Source organism: Salmo salar, chromosome 04, assembly GCF_965601325.2.
Source record: "Salmo salar chromosome 04, fSalSal1, whole genome shotgun sequence".
NCBI classification, from domain to species: domain Eukaryota; kingdom Metazoa; phylum Chordata; class Actinopteri; order Salmoniformes; family Salmonidae; genus Salmo; species Salmo salar.
In genome coordinates, this window is record NC_138294.1 from 41,753,378 (window position 1) to 41,765,686 (window position 12,309).

At 42.0% G+C, this 12,309-nt stretch overlaps 1 protein-coding gene across 1 annotated transcript; it reads right to left on the bottom strand.

The window, feature by feature from the left end:
- Window positions 1-269: 269 nt before the first annotated feature.
- Window positions 270-7,175, bottom strand: mrps31 (mitochondrial ribosomal protein S31). Its single transcript, XM_014195875.3, has 6 exons — window positions 6,973-7,175; window positions 2,732-3,670; window positions 2,407-2,559; window positions 1,989-2,138; window positions 1,378-1,592; window positions 270-1,034 (listed from the first exon to the last, which is right to left on the bottom strand). Exons 1-6 carry the CDS (start codon window positions 7,089-7,091, stop codon window positions 799-801), a joined length of 1,812 nt encoding a protein of 603 aa, XP_014051350.2. The 5' UTR covers window positions 7,092-7,175; the 3' UTR covers window positions 270-798.
- Between the last annotated feature and the right edge of the window lie 5,134 nt (window positions 7,176-12,309).

The window sequence follows — 12,309 nt, forward strand, 5'->3', positions numbered from 1 at the left end:
TTATAGGAACATTTCACACAACAATTGTAAGGAGAATGTTTTTATTCTCTTCACCTTAAGGCCTTTCTATTAAAAACATTCTACAAAACACTCTCCCTCTATCCTGTTTGGCTTACAGTGAGGTTACTTAGGCCAAAACCGATCAACCCCCTTTTTTAATAATTTCTTATTGACCGGGCAATAATGTTTTCTGAGAATTTCACAGGAACACAAAAACACTTAAGAGTCTCACCTGTCTTAAACAAAGAAAACCTAGCAGCAAACAAGACTTTGAAAACAGTGTTTATTTCAATAACATCTCAACAACGATAGCTATTTTGAAGCCAAATCTTGCAGTGCCGAGTTCAATGTGTCAATTAAATGTATGTAATAGTTAAATTGCACACAAAGTGCACAGCACGAGGACGTATCCATCTGAAGCACACAACGTGTTTGCTATACACTTTTCCTTGATCAGACACAAACAGTGGAATTGTCAAGGTAGAGAAATTGCACGGCGTGTATAGTTAAGTCTCTGAACAACCAAAGCAATACATGGTGTATCCGATTAAGGGCTATACCAGGTTCTCCGTTAACCATCGCCATTGGTTCTCTCATGGGAAAATACCATCCAATCTCTGAGTGACAGTTTTCAGGGGGGTGTGTCTGTCATTATTGTTTTAGTATAGTGATCACCCTAACCCTGAGACAAGGCTGTCACGCCATAGGAGTCTACAACCCTTAAATCCCACGTTAGCATTTGTGTGATCATAAATTACTTACAAAGATTGTGTTTCTCTTCAATTTTGCCATCACAGTTCAGTTGAGGTAAACCTCTGCCTCCTTGAGGACCTCTTCTTTCTGCTGAAAGTAGTCCCTGAACCAGGCTATGTGTTCTCTCTTCTGCTGTACTGTGTAGTAGGGATTTTTAGCCAGGCCCGAGACCACCAGCTCCATGAAGTGTCTGACAGGTCCCTGGCGCGGGAAGCCTTCCTCCAGGTGTTTCTCCAGGAACACGTGCTCATGGAAGGGCACCTGGGCCTCCGCCTCAAGACCTGAGACACAGGTGGGAGAAAAGGGGTTTGGGGGTCAGAGAAGAAAAACAAAACACTTGTCGAATCATGCCCCAACTGTCTTTTTCTCAGTCTCTCCTACAGTCAAAATCGATCACATTCATAAAGCCTTTCTTTATATCTACAGTCGTCTGTGTTTTACAGTATATTTTTTTTTTTACATATATTTTTTTATAAACGTAACCTTTATTTAACTAGGCAAGTCAGTTAATTAAGAACAAATTCTTATTTACAATGACGACCTACACCGGCCAGTAACCCGGACTAGGCTACAAAGAGCGAGCAAAAGTACAGTGGCGAGGAAAAACTCCCATCAGGAACTCACCAGCCTCATTGTTAATTGGATACTGCCACAGCCTGCCCTCTTTGGTCCACTGGATCATCTCCTCAAAGCCATTACGAGGCATTTGATTGGTTGACAGGGCCACTTGATTGGCTAACTCCATGTCCCATAGGGTCGGAGCAGCTATATCTGTGTCTGCCTCCGGTTCAGTGCTCGGGGTGAAGATGTTCAGCCTTTTCCCTGAAAATAGACTTCTCCTGACAACCACCGGGTCAAAGGACAAGGGTCAAGTTCAATCAAGCACTATTAAATAAAGTCTAGACAAAGATTACCCACACTAAAAGACTTCCTGGATGTGCCAGAATATTATTGGAGTAGTTTGACTGATTTCTATTTATTTTGGGTTATTGTACAATTTTTTCAAAAATGCAGAAGCCATAGGATAACACATGAAAGCATTACACAAGGCTCTGATGAAGGCGATTACGCCGAAACTTAAGCCTGCCTTATCAATGTCTCATCAATAAATAATAATCTATATGCAGAAACAGAGTGCTCCTTGTTCTTTATTTGAGACATTTAATTATGAATGAAGACAGGACATTTTTACTTTAGCACTGTAGTCCTAGCTATGTCCAGGGCATTATCCTTACCTCCTCCGTAATCCACCATCCAGCTCTGCAGTGATGCCTCTGTCATGGGTGTAGCCCCGCCCATCTTCATCAAAGCGGATCTGATTGGCCGGCCGTGTGTTCTGTCTGCCGTTGGGCTTCTTCCCCACCTTCATGTCAGCAATGATAACCCTGAAACAATGATATCTTCATTAGATTGCATATCTGCTTGTTTCACAGCTGTTAGATTACACTATGGACCTCTACAGCCAGGGAATAAGACTCAAATTACATTTCAACTTTACTTCTATAGTAAACGTATCTAGAGCAACCTGCAATCAGTGCATTCAACTAAAGCAAGTAAAAAACACACAATCACAATCCTTGCGAGTTAAAACCTTCAAAAATAGCTGACAGGTGCCAAATCAGTGCTAGTAAGAGTAAATGAGAAGACGCTTGCCCAATGTTGTTGACGTCCCCGTTCTTCTGTGCCTCTCCGATAGCTTCATGTTGCCTCAGCTTCTTTAGCAGCTCTGACTCAGCCTGGCTTTGGTTAGGTAAAGTAGCTGCAGCAGCAGAGACAGCAGCAACCAGCTCAGGGCTCAGTGTCTTACTGCACACACACACACACACACACACACACAAAAGGGTGAATTTGGTAGAAGGGTGAGACTAGATATATGGCCACCTATTGTGAAAACAGATGTATCAATAGAAGCAGTTGGATCTCAGCAGAAAATAGAAAAAACTAAATTACGAGTCGACCACAGCACAGGTCTCCTCACCTTGGGGCAGGTGCTGGTAAGTCAGCCATGCCAGTGGCCTCCTGGAACATACTGGTGGTGCTCTCCATAGCTGCTGGCATGGGCCTGGCAGCAGTGTCAGAGGTCCTCTGCACCTTTAAGGCCTTAAACTTCCTTTTGTTGGTCACCTCTACCTTCATGGCCCCCAGGAGGTCCAGCAGACTCTCCTTCCCACTCTTCACAGGCTGAATTTCCTCCTTGGGGGGGGCTTCTGTCTGTTGTTCCTCCTTATTGACCTCTAACATCTGCTCCTCTACAACTTTGTCTCCCTCTTTCTTTACGTCTACAACCTCTTCTGTTTTAACCTGGATCTCAACAATTGTTTCACCCTCCTTTACTACCTCCATTGTTACTTCTAGCTTTTGTTTAACCTCCTCTGTTTTACTGGCTAACATGATTTCTTTCATTTTCTCACTCTTCTTTACATCCTCCATCTTTACTTCTGGAATGGGCAAAAGTTCTGTTTTAGTCTGGATTTCTTCAATTTTCTCGCTATCCATCTTAACTGGAATTTCCTCTATTTTGCTCTCCTTTACAGTCTCCATCCTTACCTCGAGAATTGGCTCAACCTCTGTTTTAATCTGGATTATTTCTTCAATTTTCTCACTCGCCTTTGCTGCCTCCACCTTCGATTCTAGTTTTTTCTCAACCTCTTCTGTTTGTATAAGAATTTCTTCAATTTTGACGCCGTCTGTTACTTCCTCCATCTTCACCCCTACTCTCTGCTCACTCTGTTCTGCTACCATTTTTACATAATCTTGTAGCTCTATGACCTTCTCTCCAACCCTTTTTACTGCTACCTTCTGCTCACCATCCTTCAATGCACTATTTTCTTCCTTGGGAGGGAGTGGCCCCTCTTTCTTTTCACAGTAGATGACAGAGCTTGTGCCAAACGCATTGAAGACCCCTCCATTCGTAGCTCTGGGTGAGGGAGAGAGAAGCACAAGAAACATTAAAGCTAAATACTCTAACTTGCAAGACACAGTGGCCCTCAAAGACATTGTGCCGCACTAGTACTGAAACAATGTAGACGTACAATAGTTTGCTACATGGCTGCAAAGTGAGAATAGATTAGATCTTTATTGTAGATAAAGATGAGATGTTGTTCCAGGGCCGGCCCGCTCATTTAGGCAGGATTATGCGGCAGATTTGCGACGGTGGCATTTTCAGAGGTAAATTGGCCAAGACCACCAACAACACATAAAATCTCACATAATTCTTCCCAAAAACAATTACAATCTCTCTCAACCATAGCAGTGCCCACTTTGTCAAAGGCAGGGACGCAAAATATTGATCTTGTCCATTCCCAGCACGCCTCTCCAGGGTGCTGTTGGCGAGACGCATCGCTGCTGTGCTCCAACATTCCGTCAAAACATTTTACATACATCATGTAGCAAATCTAGCAAATGGTAGAAAAGTATATGGCCTTTTCGGCAGCCTACAGTCTGGAGATAAAACGTATGACAATGTAATGAGAAACTTTTTACATCATGCAGGTTTCTCAGATTAGCGCATTTTTTAATTGATTGGCACACAATCAAATAAAAAGATATGCTGACATGTTAACAAACATATCCTAAAAACAGGACAGGTCAAAGTAAAATATACCGTAAATTCCGGACTATAAGCCGCAACTTTTTTCCCAGGCTTTGAACCTCGCGGCTTAAACAATGACGCGGCTAATATATGGATTTTTCCCGTTTTCAATTTTTTTAATTATTTTTTTTAAAACACATTCTTTGACGTGCTCAGTTTTTTGGCGGCATGAAGCTTTCATTAGACCAATGAAATTGCCGAACGGGTTAAGGTCAAACAACTTTTTTGTTTACTGTTTAGATTAAATCGAGCGCTCTCAAACTTCCCATCATTCTGATTACGGTAGTCATTTTGTCACCCTCATCATGGCAAAGACACGGAGAAATGCATATGATGCAGCTTTCAAGTTGAAGGCGATTGATCTGGCTGTTGGAAAAGGAAATAGAGCTGCTGCACGGGAGCTTGGTCTTAATTAATGAGTCAATGATAAGACGTTGGAAACAGCAGCGTGAGGAATTGACTCACGAGTGCAAAAAGACAACTAAAGTTTACTGGTAATTTTTTATTTTTTGTTACAAGCCGTGTTTCGTTAAAGCCTATTTATTTTTGTTACAAGCCATGTTTCGTTAAAGCCTGTGTAAAGTTAATTTGTTTCAATGTACCGGTAGGCACCTGCGGCTTATAGACATGTGCGGCTTATTTATGTTCAAAATAAAATAAAAAATGTAATTCAGTGGGTACGGCTTATATTCAGATGCGCTTAATAGTCCGGAAATTACGGTACAATATGGAATGGACAACCAGGCTACTCACAACTGATGTTCAGGAGTTCCATCCCGTGGGCTAAATTGTCATGATCAGTGGTTTCAAGTTTCTATCAGTAAATTCTTTACATGCTGATCACTTCTGCATTTCCTGCTGTGTAAACACATAGCAAATAGGCTCAGGATAACTCCTCCTGATAAAGTTGGTTATCTGATATTCCGATCTTAAATGGCCACAGCAATCAGGACTAATAAAGCCAATGGTCATTCATAAAATTCCATTGCGGGCAGACATGGCAGGCTACACCCCAGTAAACACGGACTGACGACATTGTTTTTTGGTCCTGTCCGGATCAGCCGTCTTTTTTTTGTGGGGGGGGGGGTTACAAAACGGTAAGTAAACCACATAGATAGGCATTCCTACAATTACATTTCAGGTGACACTGTAGGCCAAGGATGGGCAACTCCAGTCCTCTGGGGCCTGATTGGTGTCGCACTTTTGCCCCAGCCCCAGCTAACACATCTGACTCCAATAATCAACTAATTATAAACTTCAGTTTAGAATGCAATTACTTTCGTCAGCTGTGTTGACTAGGGATGGGGAAAAAGTGTGACACCACTCCGTCCCGAGGACTGGAGTTTCCCATCCCTGGCCTACAGTGTTGCCTGAAATGGAATTCGCTCATCCCTGCTGTAGACTATAACTTAGTAAGCACGGACTGCCGCTGATGCCATTTTTTTGTTTCAGTCCAGACCAGCCTTGATTTCTACATCCACGGACGTTGGTTTTTGGTTCAGACTTTGTCCGGTCTGGACCAGCCTTGATTTGGCCCAAACATAGACATCTATAAATTACATCTTTTAACTTTCATTCAGAACCTAAATTGAACCTAACATCAACATCTGGAAAATATATATTTTTGGTATCATTTTGCTTACTGGGCCTATTCTTGTAGGGCGGCTATTTTTTGTCTAGCCTAGGGCGGCAAAACAACCAGGACCGGCCCGGTGTTGGTCATTGCCATAGTAGGCATAGTTTGTAATAGTGTAATACCTTTGATACCAGAGCTCATTCATTACTAAGCAGCTAACTTCAAAGCAGTGTGCCCAAAGCATGTTTCACTTTATCAGAAATGTCAGCAATGATGTCAGAAGTTTTGTTTGATTTCAAAACTTATCTCGCATTTTGTAAAATTGCACTGATGGCTCGGGTGCTTTCTTTGATTCCAAGCTGCTTTCAAAACACCGTCCTCTACTGGACACCACTCATACAGTTCGGGTTTTGTACACACCACCCATAATACAGTTCGGGTTTTGTACATAAAGTTCCACCTGACTTGTCGTTTAGCAGGTAGTCTAAGGCACGTAAGGGTACGAGGTCAAATCCAGTTTAAGACGCACCATATTGATAATTATTTTGTGAAACCACACTTTCTCCACTGTTTTAAAAATAATGTTTTATTTAGTATAGTATAAGCTTCTGTCTTAAGCATAAATAATGCCATAGATTCCGTTTTTGAAAAATAGTCCAAGTGAAGGCAAGAAAAAGCGAAGCGCGATGTTAAATGCAAACCTGGTATTGCAACGGATTATAGTTTGGTTAACAAAACCAACGTTTGACGAAAACAGTGGAGGGAGAAAAAAAATAAAAATCTCTTCACGCCTTACTATTTGTTGACCAGCAGATGTCACTCATGTCCATTTTGAACAGATAATCAAGGTCCGAGTAACAGTTTTTCGGCACAATTTGCCGGGGGGAAAAAGCGCCGAAGCCTTCAGAAAGCCTCAGTTTCCCATCACTCGTGTGTAGCCTAGTTAGCTTTATGGCTCTCTAAGGTTGGTTAGTTAGCTAACGTTAGCTACTGTAACTTGATTGTGCAGTTGTCATCAGAAAACCTTGTAGAAGCTGATATGAGAACTTACCTGCAAATGGGGAGTGAAACTATATCACATTTCGACGACCTTAAACATGCCTCACGGATGTACACATGTAATGCACGATTTCTAACCGGACAGACTGACAATAGTAGTATTCTATACATGATTGCTCTTCACAAACGCCCACAATGTCGTCCATACACGTTTCCTCCTTGTGCGACGATCAAACTGTCCGTAGTGAAACAAATTTTTAAATAATGTTTCCGCTCGACATTAACCACATGGGAGGGGAAGGGGGTTTGTGCAAGGGCTGTGTTAGCTTCTTTGATGAATGGTTCCAGTGCTGAAGAAGTCGAGAATGCAAAGACGTGCGGTCTTTCTTACCGAATTCTGATGTGCATTTTTAACATGTTAGAATAACTGTCCACATTTACTTTTCCTCAGCCAACAAGACGTGTAACAATCAGCAAAATCACTAGTCTATGTCAATCTACTATAGTATAACAGTTTAGGCTACCTATTATATTGGTCAACTAGTCGAGAAAGAAATAGCCTGGCTCCGTTTTGAACGGTCATCCAACTCGGAATTACAACTCGGGAACTCGAGCCTCTTTCTAGAGCTCCGACTTGCCGACCTGAAGATCACTGACGACATGATTTGACCTGTTTAATTTCGAGTTCCCAGTTGTCTTGAAGGCACCACAAGAAGCAGCAGCGGCACTTGCTCTGTCTGACAGATTTTCCCCTCCAGGTCTCTGTATGCTTATGATAAATAAGATACGTAATGAATATACCGTACACAAAGCAATTTAATTCGACTAAATTATGCAATTTAACCGATTAGCATGACCAGTCAAATGTATTTTCCATCGACTGGTATTTCCATCAATGAATAGGCTAAAAAGCATTTCGCAATGGGATTTTTTCTTCTGGGAAATTGCCCCTGGCCAATTTTATTGATCTGCTTTTCAAAAAAAAAAAAAATATCGGACAAAAGCCTAAAGGAAACTACATCGTTTATAAATGCTGAAATGAAATATCGGTTTGGGTGTCAAGCGTGTCCTTACAGCCTTTTGCAGTTGAGGAGTGTGTAAATTTGATAGTTGTCATCCTCAATAGCCTCCCTTTGGCGAAGAAACACACGCGTATCCTAACAATATTTTTTATATCTGCCACACCCCATGTCGGAGGAGAAAAGCATGCACACATTTACTTATCATTTTATCTATAAAATGTATTGCACAACTAACTTAATTTGTTTTGAACACTTTACACATTTATTTGGGGATCTACGCCCTGTAAAAGTAATTTGCTTGATGCCGCGGAAGACGCGTGAGGAGCTTCTAATTTCATGCCTGCGCATTTTCGTCCACGTTAACTCTCCTCCATTACCTTTACTCTTTTTCAAAAGTAGGCAAGAGAGGGTGGAGGAGAGATGATGCAGGAGTTGAGAAAATCTCATTTAGAAAATCCCAATGACTCTGACCTTGGCAGTTTTTGGACGGAGGAGGTGCGATGACGCTTAAGCTAAGCGTAACACTGAACCCAAACCGGCTGAGTGCGCTATCGTGCATACATTTATTTTGTCCCTCTACACCAAACGCGATCACGACACGCAGGTTAAAATATCAAAACAAACTCTGAACCAATGACATTAATTTGGGGACAGGTCGAAAAGCATTGAACATGTATGGCTAGTTAGCTTGCACTTGCTAGCTAATTTGTCCTATTTAGCTAGCTTGCTGTTGCTTTCATCTTTGAATTTATTTGGTGATTGGCATCTACACTTTTACCACGACAACCGGCAAAACATATAATCTTTCAATCACCCACGTGGGTATAACCAATGAGGAGATGGCACGTGGGTACCTGCTTCTATAAACCAATGAGGAGATGGGAGAGGCAGGACTTTCAGCGGGATCTGTGTTAGAAATAGAAAGGAGTTCTATTTTAGCCCTTGGCATCACAGACGCTAGTTGGCATGCGAGCAGTGTGGGTGCAATAATTAAGTAACATGGATTTCTAAATTTATTTTGTGACATGTCCGGTCTGGTCAGCATGTAAGAATGGCATTGTTAAGATCAGAGATTTGTCTCCTGTGTATACACATTCGTTTGAGGTGTACGTACATACATCTCCTGAATACAAACCAAGTAATATGACTTATAGGTCTTTATACTCTCTTGAGAACCTTGATGATCTTGAAATGGAGTCAGACCGCAGTGGTGAGCACTCTGAGGTTGAGCCAGTCCAGAATGAAGTGGGCCTACCTGCAGCGACAGGTGTAAAGGAGACTTCCAACGTTTGCCCTGAGAATCCTACCAGAGATGGAAAGAGTGGATTCCTGCATTGTGGCTGACCCATATATTGTGTCGGGCTGGGTAAAGGACAAACTGGGAATGATTACATCTGTGAAAATTTCTAGGAGTGGAATTGTTTTGATTTGTTTCTGTGTCCGCCTCCCAGAGGAAGCAGGCGCTTCGAATCACCCAGCTTGGGGCTCAACCTGTGGTGTGCTTTGCTTTCCGGAGCAGGGCGCCGCAAAAAGGGGTGATCAGGGGGATAGCATTGAGGGTAGAGGTGGATCAAATTAAAACGAAAATTCCTAGTTTTTGTGATGCCTGCCGTTTGATGAGACAATGGCGAGACAGAATACCCTGTCTGTCTTGTTGAGCTTTGACACCGAGTTTCTTCCTAATAAGGTAAGTTAAGGTTATAATTGCTATTCTGTGAGGGCCTATGTTCTGAACCCGCTTCAGTGCTTTAGGTGCCAAGGATTCGGACATGTTGCAGCAGTGTGTAGAAGGGAGATCCCACCATGTGAGAAATGTGTAGGGGGGAATAGTCAGAGGGAGTGTACAGTTGGGATAGAGAAAGCACTGTGTGTCAACGATGGGGGTGCCCATACAAACTGGGTATCCGGAGTGCCCTGTGTGAGAGAGACAGGTTGAGATTGCCAGAGTTCGAGAGGGGCAGAAAGTTTCCTATTTTGAGGCAGTGAAGAGAGTAGAGGATAGCCAAGTGTGAGTGAGTCGACTGGGAGCCCCCAAGTGAGTAGGCCTGAAGAGAGAGAGCTAGAGAGGATGCTTTTTAGTAAGATTGGATTTATTGCATTTACAGCCATGGTAATCAACTGCACTGCACTGATGGAGTGGAAATCACAGAAGATATATGTGGTAGTTGCTGCAGCAGAGAAAAATTTGGGTGTGAGAGATTTTAGTGTAGAAGCTCCACAGAAAGTTTTGAGAGAAGGGGTTCCATCCTCCCAGGTCGACGGTCTGGTGTAGGATAATTTTGGGCCAAGTAGTGGGATGGGGTGGTGGGTTTTCGGGGATAGTGTATAGGTGCAGGGTTAGTGCAATGTAAGTCTTTCCCATTCCCTTTTCCCTTTATTTTTTGGTTTTGTCATAATGTGGAATGCATATTCCGAACTGAGTAGTACACCAAAAAGTGTCTAGTCTGGCGGAAATTCACAATAAGAAGAAGAAATTCCATTGGATAATGAATGGAGGAATGTATAACGCCCCACCCAGCATGCTGCATCACGCAATCCCTTCTCAAGGTCAGGGTATGAGTCAAAACCTGCTTATTTTTCAGTGGTGTATTCACGGATGCCAAGGGAAGCCAGGCTTCCCCAAATAGTTGAGGAAGATTTTTATTTTATTTTATTTATCTTTCATCTCTCTGTGTTTTCATAATTTTCCTTAAATTCTCAAGAGACTGAATGTATCTCACCGGAGAAAGTTTCAGAGCGAGCGAAACAGCGCCCCTCTGTCTCTGTAAGTGTAGTCTATCTGATGCTGTCTGGTTAAAAAGATTATGTCATTGTTGCCGCCCATAGCTTTGAATGCAGGGGAAGTCAGCGAGCATTTGGCCTCCCTTGATTAAAGAAAAGTCTAAAATAATAGCCAATCAGCGTTGCGCTAAACTGAGTGAGCTCAACTGTGAATGGTCCTGATGCACCAAAAATAAGTGTCAAGGGAAGCCAGTTTGGATTTGGCTTCACTCCTATCACATCACAGTGAGAGGTATAGAAACAACTTGAATTGTTGCATCTCGTTGTTGTTGTCCTCCGGTGGCTAGCTAGCTAGCCAAAATTGTCCCTTTCCTAAATTAGCCATGGATGGAGATGGGATTTGGACTAATGGTTTTACTTAATTCTCTGTACTGGCTAATGGTTATAACGGCGATTCTGATGCAAACATAAATTCATACACGGTGCCCCTGGCCTGAAAGGATGAAAGTTCAATATGTAGTTAGATGTAGAAGGTTAATGTTAACTAGCTAATGTTGCCCATGACAGGAAGTTAGGCTAGCGAGCAAGCATTTTAGCCAGGTAGCCTAGAACAACAAAAAATAAAAGTGTGTACTGTATGACAGAGTCATAGACTGCTTTGTCAACATAAAAAAAGAAGAGGATTGCATTGTTGTTTCTCTCCAATAGGGTGAGTCAACATGTTTTTTTCTACTTGCACGCGCACACACACACGCATCATATTTGGCTTACATTGTTTGGAATAAATTGTTTTGATATCTTTTGTTGTCATTGTACTAGGCTGGTGAAATAGTGCTGGAATAGTGGATGCAGCTCCTGTTTTCTTTGTGACTTGCAGTAACTCTCCTGGTTCTAAATCAATAGTTATTTAGTAGTCAGAAAATGTCAGAAACATTAACTTGATTGACCATGCTTTAGGTCATGTAACTGTTTGTTACATTCAATATGCTTTGTGGACTTTACCTGACAGAGGTTGCTCTCCGGTTTTGTGATGAAACAAAGTTGCAGATAAATTTATTCTGCCACTGTGTCTTATTGTATCGGCCTTAGAAGGCCTAAACAGTGCATTCGTAAAGTATTTAGACCCCTTCCCTTTTTCCACATTTTGTTACGTTAGTCTTATTCTAAAATTGATGAAATAAAACATTTTCCTCATCAATCTAAACAAGATACCCCATAATGACAAAGTAAAAACAGGTTGAGAAATTTTGGCAAATAAAACAAAGCAGAAATACCTTAATTGCATAAGTATTCAGACCCTTTGTTACTAGTTTCTACTACTTGATTGGAGTCCACCTGTGTTAAATTCAATTGATTGGAAATGATTTGGAAAGGAACACACCTGTCTATATAAGGTCCCACAGTTGACAGTGCATGTCAGAGCAAAAACCAAGCTATGAGTTCAAAGGAATTGCCCATTGAGCTCCAAGACAGGATTGTGTCGAGGCACAGATCTGGGGAAGGGTTAAAACAAAAAATCTGCAGCATTGAAAGTCCCCAAGAACACCGTAGCCTCCATCATTCTTAAATGGAAGAAGTTTGGAATCACCAAGACTCTTCCTAGAGCTGGCGCCCGCCCATACTGAGCAATCGAGGGAGAAATGCCT